We start from the raw sequence: 18,974 nt of genomic DNA, 5'->3' as shown, positions 1-18,974 counted from the left end.
CACTAATACAACTATGCCCTGGTTGGGAAACACTAGCATACACACATAACAGGGACTACAACTCCCAGCATGTGTCATTCAGGAGACCCCCCCCCCCCCCTTCACACATAGAAATCATCCCCAGTCCGAGATTTATTCCCCATCCCCTGCAGTTAATACATCCCCAGCCCGTGCATTTTGTCCTCCTGCCATTCAGTGAACACAGGCAGAGCAGGGAGAGGGGAGATGAGGGAGACGTGTACCTCCTCTCTCCGCCTGCTCTGCCTTCGCTCTGCCCTCCCACCCAGCTCTAGCTTCGGAAATCTTCCCAGAGCTGAAGGGAGGAGCGGAGGCAAGTCTGCACGGGGAGCAAATTTCCATCTCACACCGGCCGGAGTACAGTGCAGAGATGCGGAGCTCAGGAGAAAGCCGCTCCGCATCTCTGCAATACAAAGGACGATCACAGATCTTCCTGACATCCGCTGTGATCCTCCTGTATAATGTGGCCGGCCGCTCTTCTATGGTGCCCTGCATTTTATTATTATTTTTTAATGGTATCCTACGAAATGTTGATAAAAATGGTATCTCAATTACTTTTTTGGATTCCTAAAGTCCAAAAAAGAATTAAAAACGCCAGAAAAAACGCCAAAGCTAAAATCAACATGGCTTTTTTCTTGGCGTTTTTGCTCTCTCATAGACTTCTATGGGGGAAAAAAGTCATGATTTCTGGGCAAAAGACGCCAAACCAGGTTTTGTTGGGCGTTTTGAAAAACCAGCCTCTGAGCCCAAAATTGCTGAAAAACGCCAAAAGGATAAAAAAAAAAACGCCAAAGTGAAAAACGCCAAATGCATCTGACATTTTGCAGTTTACTATTGACTTGCAGCTAACATCTGTACGTGGCGTTTTATCACTGGAAAAACGCTGTGCTGGAAAATTAGTGTTTTTTATGGAATTTTTGCAAAAAAAAAAACCTCAGTGGAATTCCAGCCTTAGGCAGGTTTTGCAAAAGATGAATACTGACATCTAGTGGCAGACTAGAGTTCCTACATTTTATTTTATTTGCTAGTAAGTCTTTTGTAAATCATTTAAATTATCCATGCTATTTGTCTATGTGACTCATAAAGATTAGTGATACATATTTTGGTCTTATGGCGCATTCATTTCTCATGAGTGCTATTACTTTATTTTAGTCTCAGATAAGAAGACAATCGACTAGGCGATGAAGACAACTACAGAAGACCTGCACTGGGGAAGAGTCACTGCAAGAACCTCATTGTTTGGACCAGAACACATTTAAATCAAAATTGGACATTTACATTATCTATTTTATACAAAGAAAGAAATAACATTATTCTTGGAGTGTTAATAACTGACAAATTTGATATAACATAAGTGTCAAGAAACATTACAAGTTTCATAGATTTATAACTAGGCCCAAGTACTGGAAAGGAAACTCAGACCCTCATTTTCCATACAATCCACAAAACATTAACCTATGACATATACATATTTTTTAGGTTATGTCACCCATCGGATTTTGACCTTTTCTAAGTGAGATCCCACTTAATGTCAGGGTCGGGACGAGGGGTAGGCAGAGTAGACAGCCACCTAGGCTTCCACCTTACAACTGCTGAAAAGGGGTTCATTTTTATTCAGGAAAAAAAACTAAGAATTTCTGACTCAGGGGTCAGGATCCAACATAATTGCTTAGGAATAAGTAGAAGCAGCCTGCAGCTCCCCCTACCTCTGTATGGATAGCACTGCAGGGGAGACACACACTTTTGGGTTAAGCCCCCTGTTTAAATGATTTCATGTGAACAGGGAATAGGAGCTTTTTTCCCCTACACATCATGTCTTTTCACACCACCTAGAAGTTAGGTTTCTAAAAAATGGTCGCTAGCATACCTCAACAAGAATAAGGTAAAAAGATTTATACATGCCATACATACATTCTGGGGGAGATTTATCAAAACCTGTGCAAAGGAAAAGTTGCCCAGTTGCTCATAGCAACCAATCAGATCGCTTCTTTCATTTTGCAGAGGCCTTGTTTCAAATGAAAGAAGCGATCTGATTGGTTGCTATGGGTAACTCAGCAACTTTCCCTCTGCACAGGTTTTGATAAATCTCCCCCTCTATGTATGTATGCATGTTAAATCTACCTGAGATTTGAGAGTGTTGTATGCGTGACTATTTGGGGCAGGTTAGTATGTAAATGGTAAGCCTGTGTATAAATGTGTGTAAATGGGGAGCTTTTGTATAAATGCTTCTATGAAAGTGGTGAATGTGTAAAAATGTGTCTGCGTAAGTGGTGAGTGTGTGTATGTGTGTGTACATTTTGTGTGTATGAGTGCAGGTGTGTAAATGGTGTGTGTGTATGAGTGCATTTGTGTAAATGATATGTGTATAAGCCCAGACTGGAGATGACCCTCATCCAAGTATTTATACCCATCGATGCCAAGGTCAATATTTACCATGGCATAAAAGTAGTTTAGAGGGAGGATGCCTCTTTTTTCACACAATTACCGTATTTTTCGCCCTATAGGACGCACCGGCATATAAGACGCACCCAATTTAAAAGGTGCAAAATCTAGAAAAAAAAGTTTCTGAACCCAACAGTAATCTTTAACCTGCGGACCTCCAGATGTTGCAAAACTACAACTACAACAGCCGTTGGCTGTCCGGGCATTCTGGGAGTTGTAGTTTTGCAACATCTGGAGGTCGGCAGGTTGAAGACCACTGGATAGGAGGTAATACTCACGTGTCCCCGCCGCTCCGGACCCATCACCGGTGCCCTGGATGTCGCTAGGGTAGCAGTCTGCTTAGGACACCAAAATACCTTGTCTCGGCCCTGAATGAAATGTCCATACATATTACAGGAGGTTCAGGCAACCCTATAGTGTATGGGGTTGTGCTGACTATCCTCTGACAGCAGATATTGCAAGAAAAAAGGATTAGGCATATTACATTTTAGTATACCTAATTGTTGTTCCCACAAGAAATAAGCCACTGCCAGACATGTCCTGCAGAGGCTCAATTCCCTCTCCCCGTTAAAGAGCATCTATGTAAATGGGGGGTTAGGAAGAATAGCTTTTTGGTTAACCGATATTGAAGATTTGGGCACCTTTTATATGCATTGTTAAGTAGAAGCAGATATGTTATGCCTTGTCAATCCCTGTAAGGACTGGCGGAAACTCAGGGGTAAAGCTGGCGAGACAGATATATAGATTTTATTTTCAAAAGGATAACTGGAGTAAGATGAAATCTATGGGTTCTGCCATCATTTATTTATAATGTATGGTCACCTTTAGTGTCCAACTACTATCTATTTATTTATCATGTCTATAGAGGATGTCTATGGGTGGGGATTTATTTTTTAGGCTGGTGTTATTACATCTGGCAGAATAAATTTAGTGCATCTTTCTTACTGCCCATGTGCCAGCCTTCAGATTGCCGGCATAATAAACACATTGGCCCTGATTTACTAAGAGTGGAGTGTAGTTTTCTTTGTGGGTTTTAATTCCCTACAATTTTTTCCCCACGACATTCACTAAGGTTTCCCTACATTTTCCACTTTCCCTACATTTTCCTTTTTTTACACATGCTCTGATCTGTGGGGTTTTCCTCAGCTCAAATCCACCACATTTTCTGTGGAAACCTTTGTAAAAATGTTGGGGTTTTGTGAAAATGTTGGGATCATGCCCCCTTTTGGTGACCACACCCCTTTCCCTGATAGCCACGCCCCATTTTCGGGTTTTCTTAGTAAAATGGAGAGTTAGTCGGGTTTTTTCAATTCTGGTGCAAATTCTGGCGCATAACCCGACGAAACCTTATCCCCTTACACCCTTCCCTTCAATTCCCTGGTTGGACTTGATGGACGTATGTCTTTTTTCATCCATACTAACTATGTAACTATGTAACTATGTAACATGTCTGGTTTGCAATAGTAAATGAGGGCCATTATGTTAAATCTAGACTATGGGAGGCCACACCCCTCACGCTAAGACAAACTCAAAGAAAAATTGGCATAGAAAGTGTAAAAAATCGTTGTTGTACTCATCCTCAACTGTTATAATCTTCTAACTTGTTCAACTATTTTTCTACAATGTAATATTTAAATATCTTTAGTGTGGAACACAATCTTGTTATAAATTAAATGCATTGTTTACAATTTATTCCACAGGAGCCAAAGAGTAATAAAATATGTTTGTACTTATTACTCTTACTAAGTACTTTCTGCACCACACAGGCTACTCAGATTATTAAAGTTATGGGTAGATGACAGCAAAGACCTTTTATACGGTTTAAATAAAAGGCCCTTCACAGCTATTCTATTTTCAATGGATGCAGATTGATCTTGCAGTCATAATGGTATTCATCGTCTGATGTCTTGCCTTTCACATGGTCGATAGAAATGTATAGACTAACAAAACCGGCTATTTAATGGAACAATTTCTATATTTTAAATAGTTGTCAAAAAGTTATTGGTATCAAGCTAAAAAAGGGAGTGAGATTTATCAAAATCTGTGCAGAGGAAGAGAGATGCAGTTGTCTATAGTAACCAATCTGATTGCTTCATTAATTGTTAAAGGCCTCTGAAAAGTAAATTTGATTGGTTACTATTGGCAACTGCTCAACTTTACCAAGGCACAGATTTTCCTAAATCTCCCCCTTAGTGTCCTTAGTTAAAAGGGTATTCCAGGAATTTGACTAGGCTACAGGGGCTGTAAAGTTAGTGTAGTTCATAATATAGTGTCTGTACCTGTGTGTGACAGTTTTCTCACAATTCTTATGTGATTTTCACCCCAATATTTATTTTAAACAGCATACAAAATGACAGTTGTCTCCGATTTTTCCCAGGTTGCAATGCAGCTCAGACCTGACTCACTAGTCAGCTGATGACAGGGAGCCTGTCTGCTTCATTGGGTGGAGTGATCAATCTGCAACTAATGCAACAGCTGTAGGCACCCTGATTGAAAACCACTGGTCTTTTGAATGGATGCAGCTCATTTATGTTTCAATGGGTGGGGTGGCTGATGTGTGGGAGGGAGGAAAATGGAATTATGGGATTTTTAGGCAAAGAAGAAAACTCAAACAGGAAATACCAGTTCACAAAAAGCTAGCCACATTGTTATAAAATAGAAAGAAAAACAAGGAGTGCTCCTAGTGTAGGCGGTTTAAAATAGCTTCAATGTGCGCAGATAAAATTGGGGGCTTACCAGATGGTGTTGTGCTAAGAGCACAATACCTCAGTAGGCATATAGACTCGCACTGGTAATGGAGGTCAGCAGCCACGGTATCCTGTCCAGATGCCTCTCGGTCAGCTGGATAATTTTGCAGAGATGTGGATATGATCTGAAGAGAAGATATCCCAAACTGTGCTTCTCCTCCCAGGAAAGATGCAATGCAGCAATCCACAAAAATTGGTTTATTGCAACATAAGTTTCGAGCCCGTGCTGAGCCAGTCAGGCATAATGTCAAACATTGTAAAATACATGGTTTAAAATGCCTGGGAACAGAACTACAACCGGGTCATAGGTCATCATATGTTACATAAAATAAAGTAATCATTAAAACAACAAGGACCATCAAATATAAATGGTTAATATAAAAACCACAAGCTTAAAAGCAACACATAAATGGTATAAATTATGAAATATAACGTCATGTAATCATTTTTTGCAGCGCTGGTACCTACGCTGGTGGCACACGCTGTCAGCATCAGAATGAATGAAACTCATAGTGAGGCTGGGAAATAAACAGTAGCAAGACTGCACAGCATTGTCCCGCTGCGCAGCCTTATCGGGCAGCGATCACTGTGTTAGGCTGTCTGGACGACAGTAGTTATAGCTTGATTCTGGTGTGCTGACACGATCCTGTCAGGCTGTGATGACAGGGGCGTGACATAACAAGCAGTCCCGCAGGGCTGCGCTGACGTGTGTGATGTAGCCGGTGATGCTTTCAGACTCCGCTGTCAGGAGTGCAGGCTGAGTTCTGACACATTAGGTGAACATCCTTGGTTAGAGTTACTTGGTGATGTTTTTGCAGATTTAAGGGTATTCATTAAGCTGGTGATGTGTATGAAAGAGAAGGTATGGGCATAGAGCGATCCAGGGACCTGGGGTATGTGCTGACCACAATAATGGGAAAGGAGTTCATGTAGGTAATGTGCGATTATATGGAGTAATGTGTGACCTACAAGATACAATTATGATCTTGTGTATGGATTGGACAGAATGGACAGAAGGACCCTTGTTTAGAGTTTGTTGGGTGATGTGTAGATTAGAGACAGGATCCTCACTGTCATGTGACAATGTAACATCACATGACAGTGACGTCGCCAGCCTCAGTCGAGGAGTGCCGCCGGGAGAGGAAGACGCGAGGAGTTGGTGAGTATGTAAAGTACATTACTCACTTGACAGCACGGCGCTAACCCCTCACCTTGTGGCAGCATTAATGTTGCCGCGGGGTGAGGGGTTAATGCTACCACTGCCATGGGGTGAGGGGTAATTTAAAAAAAGCCCACCCCAGGCCTGGGCCCCAAAAAAGCCCACCCCAGGCCTGGGCCCCAAAAAATTATGATTATGATTTATGGTACACTGGGGCCCTGATTAATTTTCTATGGCATTTTGGGGCATTGATTATTGGGCATAGCAAATTTTGCTATGGGGCCCTCTGATTTCTAATTACGTCCCTGTTTTGGACCCCTGTAGGCCAGCGAGTGTTTAATGATACATGGACAGAATCATTTGCATTCTCTACACACAAGACTGGTTTACCAGTATGCTTAATATGTGGTGAGAAATTTGCAAACAAAAAAAAGTCGAATATTGCAAGACATTTCCAGAATAAACACACAGCCTTTGCTGAAAAATATCCAGAGACGAAAAGCCGTTGCAGAACTTATGAGGAAGGTTGATAGGAGCAAAAATAATTTCAAGAAGTCGGTGAAGTCTGCAAATTCCACAACATATGCTAGTTTTGTAGCCGCTCAGGAAATAGTCAAGCACGGGAAGCCGCTCACAGATGGAGAGTATATAAAAGAAGCATTCATTAAGATTTCGGAACATCTATACATGGACTTCAAAAACAAGAATGAAATTGTGCAGAAAATCAAAGACATGCCTCTCTCTGCGAAGACTGTTAACCCCTTAAGGACCAGGCCATTTTACACCTTAGGACCAGAGCGTTTTTTGAACATCTGACCACTGTCACTTTAAACATTAATAACTCTGGGATGCTTTTACCTATCATTCTGATTCCGAGATTGTTTTTTCGTGACATATTCTACTTTATGTTATTGGTAAAATTTTGTCGATACTTGCATCGTTTCTTAGTGAAAAATTCCAAAATTTGATGAAAAAATTGAAAATTTCTCATTTTTCTAACTTTGAAGCTCTCTACTTGTAAGGAAAATGGATATTCCAAATCATTTTTTTTTATTCACATATACAATATGTCTACTTTATGTTTGCATCATAAAATGTACGTGTTTTTACTTTTGGAAGACACCAGAGGGCTTCAAAGTTCAGCAGCAATTTTCCAATTTTTCACAAAATTTCCAAAATCACAATTTTTCAGGGACCAGTTCAGGTTTGAAGTGGATTTGAAGGGTCTTCATATTAGAAATACCCCACAAATGACCCCATTATAAAAACTGCAGCCCCCAAAGTATTCAAAATGACATTCAGTCAGCATTTTAACCCTTTAGGTGTTTCACAGGAATAGCAGCAGAGTGAAGGAGAAAATTCACAATCTTCATTTTTTACACTCGCATGTTCTTGTAGACCCAATTTTTGAATTTTTACAAGGGGTAAAAGGAGAACATTTATATTTATATTTGTAGCCCAATGTGTCTCAAGTAAGGACATACCTCATATGTCTATGTAAAGTGTTCGGCGGGCGCAGTAGAGAGCTCAGAAGCGAAGGAGCGACAAGGGGATTTTGGAGAGTACATTTTTCTGAAATGGTTTTTGGGGGGCATGTTGCATTTAGGAAGCCCCTATGGTGCCAGAACAGGGAAAAAAAACACATGGCATACCATTTTGGAAACTAGACCCATTGAGGAACGTAACAAGGAATAAAGTGAGCCTTAATACCCCACAGGTGTTTCACGACTTTTGCATATGTAAAAAAAATGTAAAAAAATTTCACTAAAATGTGTGTTTCCCCCCAAATTTCACATTTATGCAAGGGTTAATAGCAGAAAATACCCCCTAAAATTTGTAACCCCATCTCTTCTGAGTATGGAGGTACCCCATAAGTTGACCTGAAGTGCACTATGGGCGAACTACAATGCTCAGAAGAGAAGGAGTCATATTTGGCTTTTTGAGAGCAAATTTTGCTCGGGGGGGCATGTCACATTTAGGAAGCCCCTATGGTGCCAGGACAGCAAAATAACCCCCACATGGCATACCATTTTGGAAACTAGACCCCTTGAGGAAGGTAACAAGGGGTACAGTGAGCATTTACCCCCCACTGGTGTCTGTCAGATCTTTGGAACAGTGGGCTGTACAACATTTTTAATTTGCACAGCCCACTGTTCCAAAGATCTGTCAGACACCAGTGGGGTGTAAATTCTCACTGCACCCCTTATTACATTCCGTGAGGGGTGTAGTTTCCGAAATGGGGTCACATGTGGGGTTTTGTTTGCGTTTGTCAAAACCGCTGTAACAATCAGCCACCCCTGTGCAAATCACCTCAAATGTACATGGTGCACTCTCCCTTCTGGGCCTTGTTGTGCGCCCCCAGAGCACTTTGCGCCCACATATGGGGTATCTCCGTAGTCGGGAATAATTGTGTTACAAATTTTTTCCCTTTTACCTCTTGTCAAAATGAAAAGTATGGGGCAACACCAGCATGTTAGTGTAAAAAATTAATTTTTTTACACTAACATGCTGGTGTAGACCCCAACTTCACCTTTTCATAAGGGGTGAAAGGAGAAAAAGCCCCCCAAAATTTGTTAGGCAATTTCTCCCGAGTACGGCGATACCCCATATGTGTCCCAAAACTGTTGCCTTGAAATACGACAGGGCTCCAAAGTGAGAGAGCGCCATGCGCATTTGAGGTCTGAATTAGGGATTTGCATAGGGGTATTCTACGCCAGTGATTCCCAAACAGGGTGCCTCTAGCTGTTGCAAAACTCCCAGCATGCTTGGACAGTCAACGGCTGTCCGGCAATACTGGGAGTTGTTGTTTTGCAACAGCTGGAGGCTCCATTTTGGAAACAGTGGCGTATCAGACGCTTTCATTTTTATTGGGGAGGGGGGCTGTGTAGGGGTATGTGTATATGTAGTGTTTTTTTACTTTTTATTTTATTTTGTGTTAGTGTAGTGTTTTTAGGGTACAGTCACACTGGCGGGGGGTTACAGCAAGTTTCCCGCCGCGAGTTTGAGCTGCCGCGCAAAATTTGCTGCATCGCAAACTTGCAGCCTGATACTCACTGTAAGCCCCCTGTCCATGTGAATGTATCCTGCACATTCACAGGGGGGGGGGGGGACCTCTAGCTGTTGCAAAACTACAACTCCCAGCATGCACAGTCTATCAGTGCATGCTGGTAGTTATAGTTTTGCAACAGCTGGAAGCACACGGGTTGGGAAACACTGAGTTAGGAAACAGACAATGTTTCCCAACCAGTGTGCCTCCTGTTGTTGCAAAACTACAACTCCAAGCATTCTCAGGCATGCTGGAAGTAGTACGGCAACATATTTAGAGCCAGATGTTGCCGAACTACAACTCCCAGCATGCTTGGAGTTGTAGTTTTGCAAGATCTGGAGGACTACAGTTTGCAGACCACTAATACAGTGGTTCCCAATCTGTGCCCTTCCAGATGTTGCAAAACTACAACTCCCAGTGTGCCCAAACTGTCCAGGCATGCTGGCAGTTGTAGTTCTGCAACATCTGAAGGGCCAGATGTTACAGAACTACAACTCCCAGCATGCCTGGACAGTAAGGGCATGCTGAGGATGTGTAGTTTTGCAACATATGGAAGGGCACAGTGGTCTCCAAACTGTGGACCTCCAGATGTTGCAAAACTACAACTCCCAGCATGCCCAGACGCCAAGGGCTGTCTGGGCATGCTGGGAGTTGTAGTTTACAAGGTCCCATTACAGCAATGCATGTCGCTTTACGGCGACGTGCATTGCTGTAAAGGGCCCGACCGCTGCTGAAGATCCACTCACCTGTCGCCGCCGCCGCCGTCTTCCTCGCCGGGATCCGGGTCTTCAGGGACGAGGTAAGTACCGGGGCTGGTCCCCAGCACTCCCCCGTCCCCCGCCGCGTCCTCCGGTCTTCCTCCCGTCCTCTCCGGACTTTCAGGGGCCGGGCAGGTCGGGAGGAAGTAACCGCCCCCCCCTCCTGCGATTGGTCGGTTAACTAACCGACGGATCGCAGGGAATAGGAGGAGGCGGCAAGCTTGCCACCTCGCTCCGATACTCCAGCATGGTCCTGGCTGTCTGCGACAGCCGGGATCATGCGAAATTACTGGGCGGTCAGGTCCCAGAGACCCGATCAGCCCGGTATCGCCGCAGATCGCAAGGGCGATTTCTCTTGCGATTTGCGGCGATCGCCGACATGGGGGGCCTACATGGCCCCCCTCTGCGTTTGCCCTGGATGCCTGCTGAAGGATTTCAGCAGGCATCCAGTTCCGATCTCTGCCCGGCGAGCGGCAGGGACCGGAAAAGGCCATGACGTCGTGGGACGTCATTGGTCCTTAAGGCCCAGGGTGCCATGACGTCCCACGACGTCATTGGTCCTTAAGAGGTTAAAGACAGAACCCAAAAAATGGCAGAAAACATTAGCAAACAGCAAATTCAAGAAATTAATTCAGCTGTGCCGTAATCCATCGCCTGTGATGAGTCCGAAGATAAAGGTGATATTGAACAAGCAGCGCTGTTCTGCCGATATGTGAACTCTTTTGGGCCACAGGCAGAACTGATTGAGCTGATACCACTAAAAGACCAAACAAGGGGTGAGGATATCTGTAAGGCTGTCCTGGACTTTTTAAGTGCTAAAAAAATAAACACCAACCACCTGGTCTCAGTGGCTACTGATGGGGCACCGAGCATGAGAGGAGCACAGAAGGGCTTTGTGGCTCTACTGCAGAAGGCGCTGGGTAGAACGCTGCTGTCATTTCATTGCATCCTGCACCAAGAGGCATTGTGTGCTCAAACATTTCCCCCCGAATGCACAAAAGTGATGGATGTGGTCATTCAGATTGTTAATAAGATAATGGCAAAGGGTTTAAACCACTCCCAGTTTAGTTTGCTTTTGATGAGGTGGAAAGCACATATTCTGACCTCCTGCTCCACAACAAGGTCCAGTGGCTGTCCAGAGGCGAGGTGCTAAAACGCTTTGTCACATGTTTGGAAGAGGTAAAAACCTTCCTGGCCAGCAAAGAGCTCCCCTTTGCTGAGTTGGAACAGCCAGAGTGGCTGGAAAAATTTTATTTTATGGTAGACATGACAGCCCATCTAAACACGCTAAATACAACCCTTCAGGGGAAAGGAGGCAAAGCCCTGCACATGCTGAATGAGGTTTTGGCATTCGAGCCCAAGTTGACAGTGTTTGTTAATGTAGTGAATTTAGGCTGAGGATATGATTTTTAGGAAAATATGGTGGATAATCTCTGGCTCCTAGCTGTCTGGGACCCTGTTTGAAATGCATATGTATCCTCTGGACCTCTGAGTATTTCCCTTTTGACTGTACCCCCTGCTTGTCCCCATATGCTTTGTCACTTTGTATCCTGTTGTCGGTTATTTTACATATCTTTTGACGCCTAGCTATGCGAAGCCTCAGGACAGCTTGTTTGCGGATTGAGTTAATTGTGCATCCTGCCAAGTTGGTGCCATTTCGAACAAAAGGTGTACCTTTTACATATAGTGAAATATGTCCCAGTTGTAAAAATATGTTTTTCAGGGCTCCCCTTAGTAGCCATAGGTATATATCCCTCAGAATCATGATCCCCGAATATTAGGCTTTATTTAGAACCCAAACATGACTCCATTGTACCCATAGATTAAGCTGTATGTATCCCTAAGCTGTATGTATCCTATAACTATGTATAAATCCTTCATGTATCCTATCAAAATGTGCGTTATAATGTCACCATATCAAGTGTACTGCCATCTATGTCACATCTGTTGTGTACGATGGGAGTTATGATTTATGGACTATCAATCTGTGTTTGAGAGGAGGTTGGGACATTTGGGAGGTGGGATGATGTGGGCTGATCTAAGAAGACACTGGAGACCTCCCTTCTAACCCAACCCTCTGCTGCACCCATAAAAGTGGTGGTCCAACACAAGCTAGTTGTTACAAGTTTGGGGCCCATTCTGAATGGACTTGTGCCGCTATTTTTCTTCCTTGGCCCCAAGGACGGATTAGGACTTTACTCAACGACGTTAAGTATGGAACTCTTCAGATTTTTATTCCCCTTTTATTTTATAACTGTTTCGCACATTTTGTATGTCTGTTTCTTTAATTCTTTTTGTAACTACCGTATTTTTCGCCATATAAAAGACGCTCTGGCATATAAGACACACCCAATTTTAAAGGAGGAAAATCTCGAAAAAAAAGATTCTGAACCAAATACTGTAGTAAAATATTTTATATCAGTATAGTTCCCTCACAATAGTTGGCAGTATAGTTCCCCCACAATAGTTGGCAGTATAGTTCCCCCACAATGGTAGGCAGCTCCTCCCCCCTCCCCCCCACAATGGCTGGCAGTATAGTTCCCCCACAATAGTTGGCAGTATAGTTCCCCCACAATCGTAGGCAGCTCCCCCCAATGGTTGGCAGTATAGTTCCCCCACAATAGTTGGCAGTATAGTTCCCCCACAATGGTTGGCAGCTCCCCCCCCCCCAATGGTTGGCAGTATAGTTCCCCCACAATAGTTGGCAGTATAGTTCCCCCACAATAGTTGGCAGTATAGTTCCCCCACAGTGGTTGGCAGTATAGTTCCCCCACAATGGTTGACAGTATAGTTCCCCCACAATGGTTGGCAGTATAGTTCCCCCACAATGGTAGGCACTGGCAGCTCCCCCCCACAATAGTTGGCAGTATAGTTTCCCCACAATGGTAGGCAGCTCCCCCCCCCCCCTCCACAATGGTTGGCAGTATAGTTCCCCCACAATGGTTGGCAGTATAGTTCCCCCACAATGGTTGGCAGTATAGTTCCCCCACAATAGTTGGCAGTATAGTTCCCCCACAATGGTTGGCAGTATAGTTCCCCCACAATGGTTGGCAGTATAGTTCCCCCACAATAGTTGGCAGTATAGTTCCCCCATAATGCTAGGCAGCTCCCCCCCCCCACAATAGTTGTCAGTATAGTTCCCCCACAATGGTAAGCAGCTCCCCCCCACAGACATACAGCTTCCAGCCATATACAGTGTACGGCTGGAGGCTGTATGTCTGTGTGCTGCCCCCACAGTGTTTCGGTCACCGCTCCTCTGGCCCGGTGTCACAATCTACTGCTATGGCCTGTGGACCATAGCAGTAGGTGCCGGGACCGGAGGAGCGGTGACTGGAACACTGAAGATTACGCGCCGCGGGTCACTCACCAGGCCCCGGTCGGCGCGCGTCTTCCTTCGGTCCTCCTGTCCTCCGGCGCCTCTATGGTTGTACGCACGTCGGGACGTCACTGGCGTCCCGTGCGTACAATCATAGAGAGGCGGAGAATCGCAGGAAGACTGCAGGAGGACCGGAGGAGGGCGCGCATCGGCCGGGAAATGGTAAGTGACCTGAGGACATCCTTATGTCCCGAAAAGATTTTCCTATGATTTTATCTGCCCGGGCCGGCTCCTGTGTGCGGCTGCAGGCGGGGGCCGGCCAGAGCAGGTAAAAACTAATACTGTATACTAAAAACCAGGGGGCCTCCAGCTGTTGTGAAACTACAACTACCAGCATGCCTAGACAGCCTTTGCCGGTCCGGGCATGCTGGGAGTTGTAGTTTCAGAACAGCTGCAGGCACCCTGGTTTTTAGTATACAGTTATTAGTAATTCACCTGCCCGGCGCCCGGAACTGTATGTTCCAGGCGTAGGGCAATAAACATAGCCAGTGTGAGGGGAAAAATTCACCGGTGGTCATGAGGCTGCTGCAGGTGGGGAGCGGGTAGTCAGCGCTGTACTGCACCGCCGCAACCTCTGTACTTACCGCTGACTTCCCGCTCTCGCCCGCAGCAGCCTCGGGCGTATATTCGCCATATAAGACGCACCAACTTTCCCCCCCACGTTTTGGGGAAGAAAAAGTGCGTCTTATATGGCGAAAAATACGGTAAGTACTGTACCCTCTATGTACATTAAAGCCATAACTTTAATGTGTAGCCTTGTATGCTCTGACGAACCTATGGCCTTATAGCGTATATAGTTGTATTAGTGTATAAGCGTGGCTCGTGCCGTTACCATAGTTTTGGTGTCAAAGCGCAGAGTCCAAGAATCTGAGTATGAACGGAGGCGTTCTATTGGCCTACTGATAGATGGTGGCAGCGTATTGGTGTGTGGGCATGTGGACTGGTTTTGGGGTGCGTGTAGCTCATTTTTGGGGCCTATTGTGGTAGGGGTGTGTGAAAGTGAGTGTGGAAGCAGAGCACCCCTATACCTTCCCGGCCGAGGTCACGTGTGCAGGAAAGACACGGGGACCTACACACAGTGTGTGTTTAAGCTGGTTCACTGGCTCATAAGGGAGCAGAGCGTGCTCAGGGGAGCCAAGAGTGAACGTACCACAGTGGCTGCTTAGAGGTGGAATATTAGAGTAGATATTCTGCTGGGTTTTGTGTTTATTTTGTCCGCTCACTCTTTTCTGAGAGGCGTGGACGTGTAGCTTAGCGGTAGAATATTAGAGTAGATATTCTGCTGGGTTTTGTGATTCTTTTGTCCGCGCACTCTTTTCTGAGAGGCGTGGATGTGTCAGTACGCCAGGTCATGAGGGCTGTGCGTGACAGTTAAAGATTTCCAGAGAGGTACACTGTCTCACTTTCCCTCTTTGAGAGAGTTCAAACAAAGTCATGATACCATAAATTTGGAATATTTCAGGTCTGCAATCACCGCAATGCAAAGCTCGTTTGGGAAACGATTCTGTGAGTTCAGAGAGGAAAAAAAACACATTTTACTTCCCTGTCACTCCCCTGGCAATCGATCCATCCCTATTGAATATGACTGCATTTGCAGGTGTAAGTCAACCTGATCTTGAGATGGAACTGGCCGATATAGCCGACAAAGATATATGGGTGTCCAAGTTCAAATGCTTGACCGCTACTCTTGAGGATGTTGCCCGTCAGAAGGCCATTCTGGCTCAGAATCATAAATGGAGTGATATTGAAAACCTTCCCAAACAGGACAAACTTGTATTCAAAACATGGAATGCCATCCCCAACACTTATATAAACATGAAAAAGTATGCATTTGGAGTCCTGTCGATCTTCGGTTCCACATATGTATGTGAGAAGGTCTTCTCCAACATGAACTATATTAAAAACAAACATCGATCACGCCTCACAGATGACAGCTTGCAAGCCTGTGTGAAAATGAAGGTGACGTCTTACAGCCCTGATGTGCAGACACTGAGCACTGAGGTTCAGGAGCAAAAGTCCCATTAACCAGGTAAATTAAATATTTTAATTAGCTATTAATATGCAAAAATATATTTTACATTGTTAAGTGAAAGTCCTTTTTTTCTTCAGATTGACAGCTGACTGCACGATCCTGTATATATAGCATTAAGGTAAGAAACAATATATGCAGTGTTATATTTGTTTTAAATGTTGCAATGGTTTTGCGGCTCCCAGTTTTTTATTTTTCTTCGGAAACAGGTCCAAGTGGCTCTTTTTGTCTTAAAGGTTGCAGACCCCTGGTCTACACTATTTCATTAAGTCCTTTTGGGGAGATGGTGGACAGTTTGTACATCCAGAAGACTTCCTTCTTTTTCAAAGTTTCAAATCAATTTGCTTGGTTACTGGGTATGTGGTCGATGGGCATCACCGAGATGAGGTTTTCTCCTCCTGGATGCGAGGTGCCGCAGTGCCTGGACACACTGTTCTGTCTGTGTTTGTTAAGGCGGTTTCTTAGTGGCTGAATAGTCCGTGCCACATATTGTAAACCGCAAATGCAGTCTAGTAGATAAATGACAAAAGAAGATTGACATGTAAGCATGAAATTGCAAATGCACACAGCGTTATGATAATCTCAAAACATAGCCATTTAGCCCCAAGACAAGCACAGATCCTTCCTAAGGATGTCCATTACTGTCTGGCAGGTACGCACTAAAATCACCTTATGGTGAATAACCCCTTTAAAGCTGTCAAGGCGTTGTCCGATGTTACAAACAATAGGGTAAGTATTGAGTCCACAGCAGTCATGGTTGTTCTGCCTGTTGGATTATCAAATGTTCCTTTGGTAGAATATACATAATGGGGGAGATTTATCAAAACCTGTGCAGAGGAAAACTTGCCCAGTTGCCCATAGCAACCAATCAGCTTGCTTCTTTCATTTTTATGAAGGCCTGTGAAAAATGAAAAAAGCGATCTGATTGGTTGCTATGGGCAACTGGGCAAGTTTTCCTCTGCACAGGTTTTGATAAATCTCCCCCAATGTAACTGGAGAATCAATCATGGGGAATTTTTCTCAGATCATTGTCGATCACCAAATATTTCTGTATCAAGTATTTTATTTCTTTAAATAGTGAAAAATCCCTATGCAATTTCTCAGATGTGGTAGTGTACGCCAGTTGTCTATCTCCTTTATTTACATAAGGTGGTCCATTATGACAATGGAACTGCCAACTGACAATGACAATAGAACTGCCATAATCAGCAGACTTTATGTTACGTTATGCGCTCCGGCAGCACACGCTGGCCGTGAGCGCATGGTCCCGTTACCTGATGCTGCCTGCAGGGCTGGGACTCGCATCGTGGGACGCGCCCGCATGCGAGCCCCAGTCCGTCACTCACCTGGTGCTTCTCCTGCCCCAGCCTCTGACTCTCTGCTCCGACGCACGTATCCCTGTCCTCTAGGGCGCGCACGCACTGGAGCTTTAAGATTTAAAGGGCCAGTGCGCTCATTAGTGTAATTCACGTGTGGCTCATTGATAAAGTCCTCCACCCTCCTCACTTCCCTGCTGGATCTTTGTTGCCTTGTGCCTGAGAGAAAGCATTCCTGAGAGTTGCCTTACCGTGTTTCTGATCCTTTGCTCTGTGACTTGACCTTGCTTCTCTGCCGCCTGCCTACTGACCTCCTGCTACATCCTGACGACGCTACTTTGCCACCTGCCTTGACCTTCTGCTATCCTGACTACGAGCTGCCTTATCCCTCCTGTGCCTCGCATCTCCTCAGCCTCCTGTGTAGTCGAGCCGTGCCAGGGGTAGGACCTGGGTGCCGCCTGCTGCAGCAAGTCCATCCCGCTTTGCGGTGGGCTCTGGTGAAACCAGCGGCACCTTAAACTTTACTCCCTCGTATGGTCCGAGTCATCTGCCACACAGGTCCAGCGGATCCACATCCACCGGAGTTCCTGTCTTCTGAAACGTGAGGGTTACACTTTACTATATCATTGTCATCCATCAAGGATATAAGAGCTAGTTTTTTTTCTCATAATTGAGCTTATGTGGGGTAGAATATAACTTCCCTGTTAGCATCACTGATAACGTTCACTTGGACATGAAGGGACCTGAAGCGAGTACTTCAGGGGTGGAACCCCATCAACATAACTGTATGGTATGTTCCAAAATTCCTCCAAAATGATGTGCAGGACTAATAAAAAAATTACCAGTAATATTTAGATGCAGTTATTGCTGCACGAAGGGGTCATACCAGATACCGGTTCACATACTTTTTCCATTAACAGATACGTGATATTGAATTATTTTCCTCAATAAATAATTGACCTAGTCTTATATTTTTGACTCATTGTTTTATTTGGTTCTTTTACATACTTTTAGGGCTTGCCTAAAAGAATAATATTAATGCCTCAGAAATTCCCAGTGGGTAATAGATCCCACGCAGAACAAACAACAACAAAAAACAATGCAAAAGCATGACTACAGATCTAAAAACATAAATTTTATTGATACAAAAAATTTAAATATAAATGTGGACAATGTACAGCAACTGGAGACACGATAATGAGAACAAGAAAACGGCAAGTCTCACCTCAAACAGGTAATAAGAACAATATACAAGTGTATAAAACAGCTAAGTGCCAAAAGGAAAGTTCCTTCAAAATAACCAATACAATACCAAATCCCAAAATAAGTCATGAGTAAATATTACCAAGTGGTGAAAATATAACAGGGAGATGAGACGCCACTGCCCGACGTTTCGCCACTTCCTGGCTTCTTCCAGGAATAATATAGTTTTAGTCTATGATCACACATGCCATGTTTTCCGGCATATTTTCTTCAGCTGATTTTATGACCAATTGACTACATTGAGTAGGAAAATGCGCAGTAGCATTTATTTATTATACAGAATAAGTTAGGGCCCAATTATTATTAAAACACTGTGCCCCCTTCAATTAGTTATAATATGCTGTTCCCCCTTTAATTAGGTATAATACAGAGTGCCCCCTTCAGTTCCCCTTTATTTAGTTTTAAAGGGGTATTCTGGGATTATTTTTTATTTGACTAAGCTATAGGGGGCTATAAAATTAGCGTAATTCATAATATAGTGTCTGTACATGTATTTCATGGTGCAGAAGAAAGGATGGATCCAGCGCAGTAACTTGTACAATCAACTCCTTTGTTAAAGCGCCAACCGACACAGGATAAAACAGTAATGCATTTCAGCCAGGAAAACTAGCCTTACTCATACTACTAAAATCAGCGCACAACTGTTCTTTTATAGGCGGAAACCCAATTAATCGACAGACGATTCCCCTGGGAAAACCAGGATCACATGTCCAGGGTAACCACCCACAGAGACCAGTTACATCATAGCTTGATTACAATACAAATACATGAACAAATGCATAAAATAGCATCAAATGGAAAAAGAAAACATATAACCCCC

The 18,974-nt window shown here is 44.1% G+C and overlaps 1 protein-coding gene across 3 annotated transcripts in view; it reads left to right on the top strand.

Moving 5' to 3' along the window:
• DAPP1 (dual adaptor of phosphotyrosine and 3-phosphoinositides 1) overlaps positions 1-1,945 on the top strand; it is a 268,154-nt gene extending 266,209 nt beyond the window's left edge. For all 3 annotated transcript variants that reach the window (XM_056566904.1, XM_056566894.1, XM_056566883.1), the window contains one exon: positions 1,171-1,945. In XM_056566904.1, the coding sequence (XP_056422879.1) occupies positions 1,171-1,203 (33 nt within the window). In that variant the 3' untranslated portion in view covers positions 1,204-1,945. The remainder of the gene's footprint in view (positions 1-1,170) is intronic.
• Positions 1,946-18,974: the final 17,029 nt, after the last annotated feature.

Source organism: Hyla sarda, chromosome 1 (genome assembly GCF_029499605.1).
Source record: "Hyla sarda isolate aHylSar1 chromosome 1, aHylSar1.hap1, whole genome shotgun sequence".
Taxonomy (NCBI): Eukaryota; Metazoa; Chordata; class Amphibia; order Anura; family Hylidae; genus Hyla; species Hyla sarda.
The sequence above is the reverse complement of the archived record's forward strand: the minus strand, read 5'-3'. Positions and strand labels throughout refer to the sequence as shown.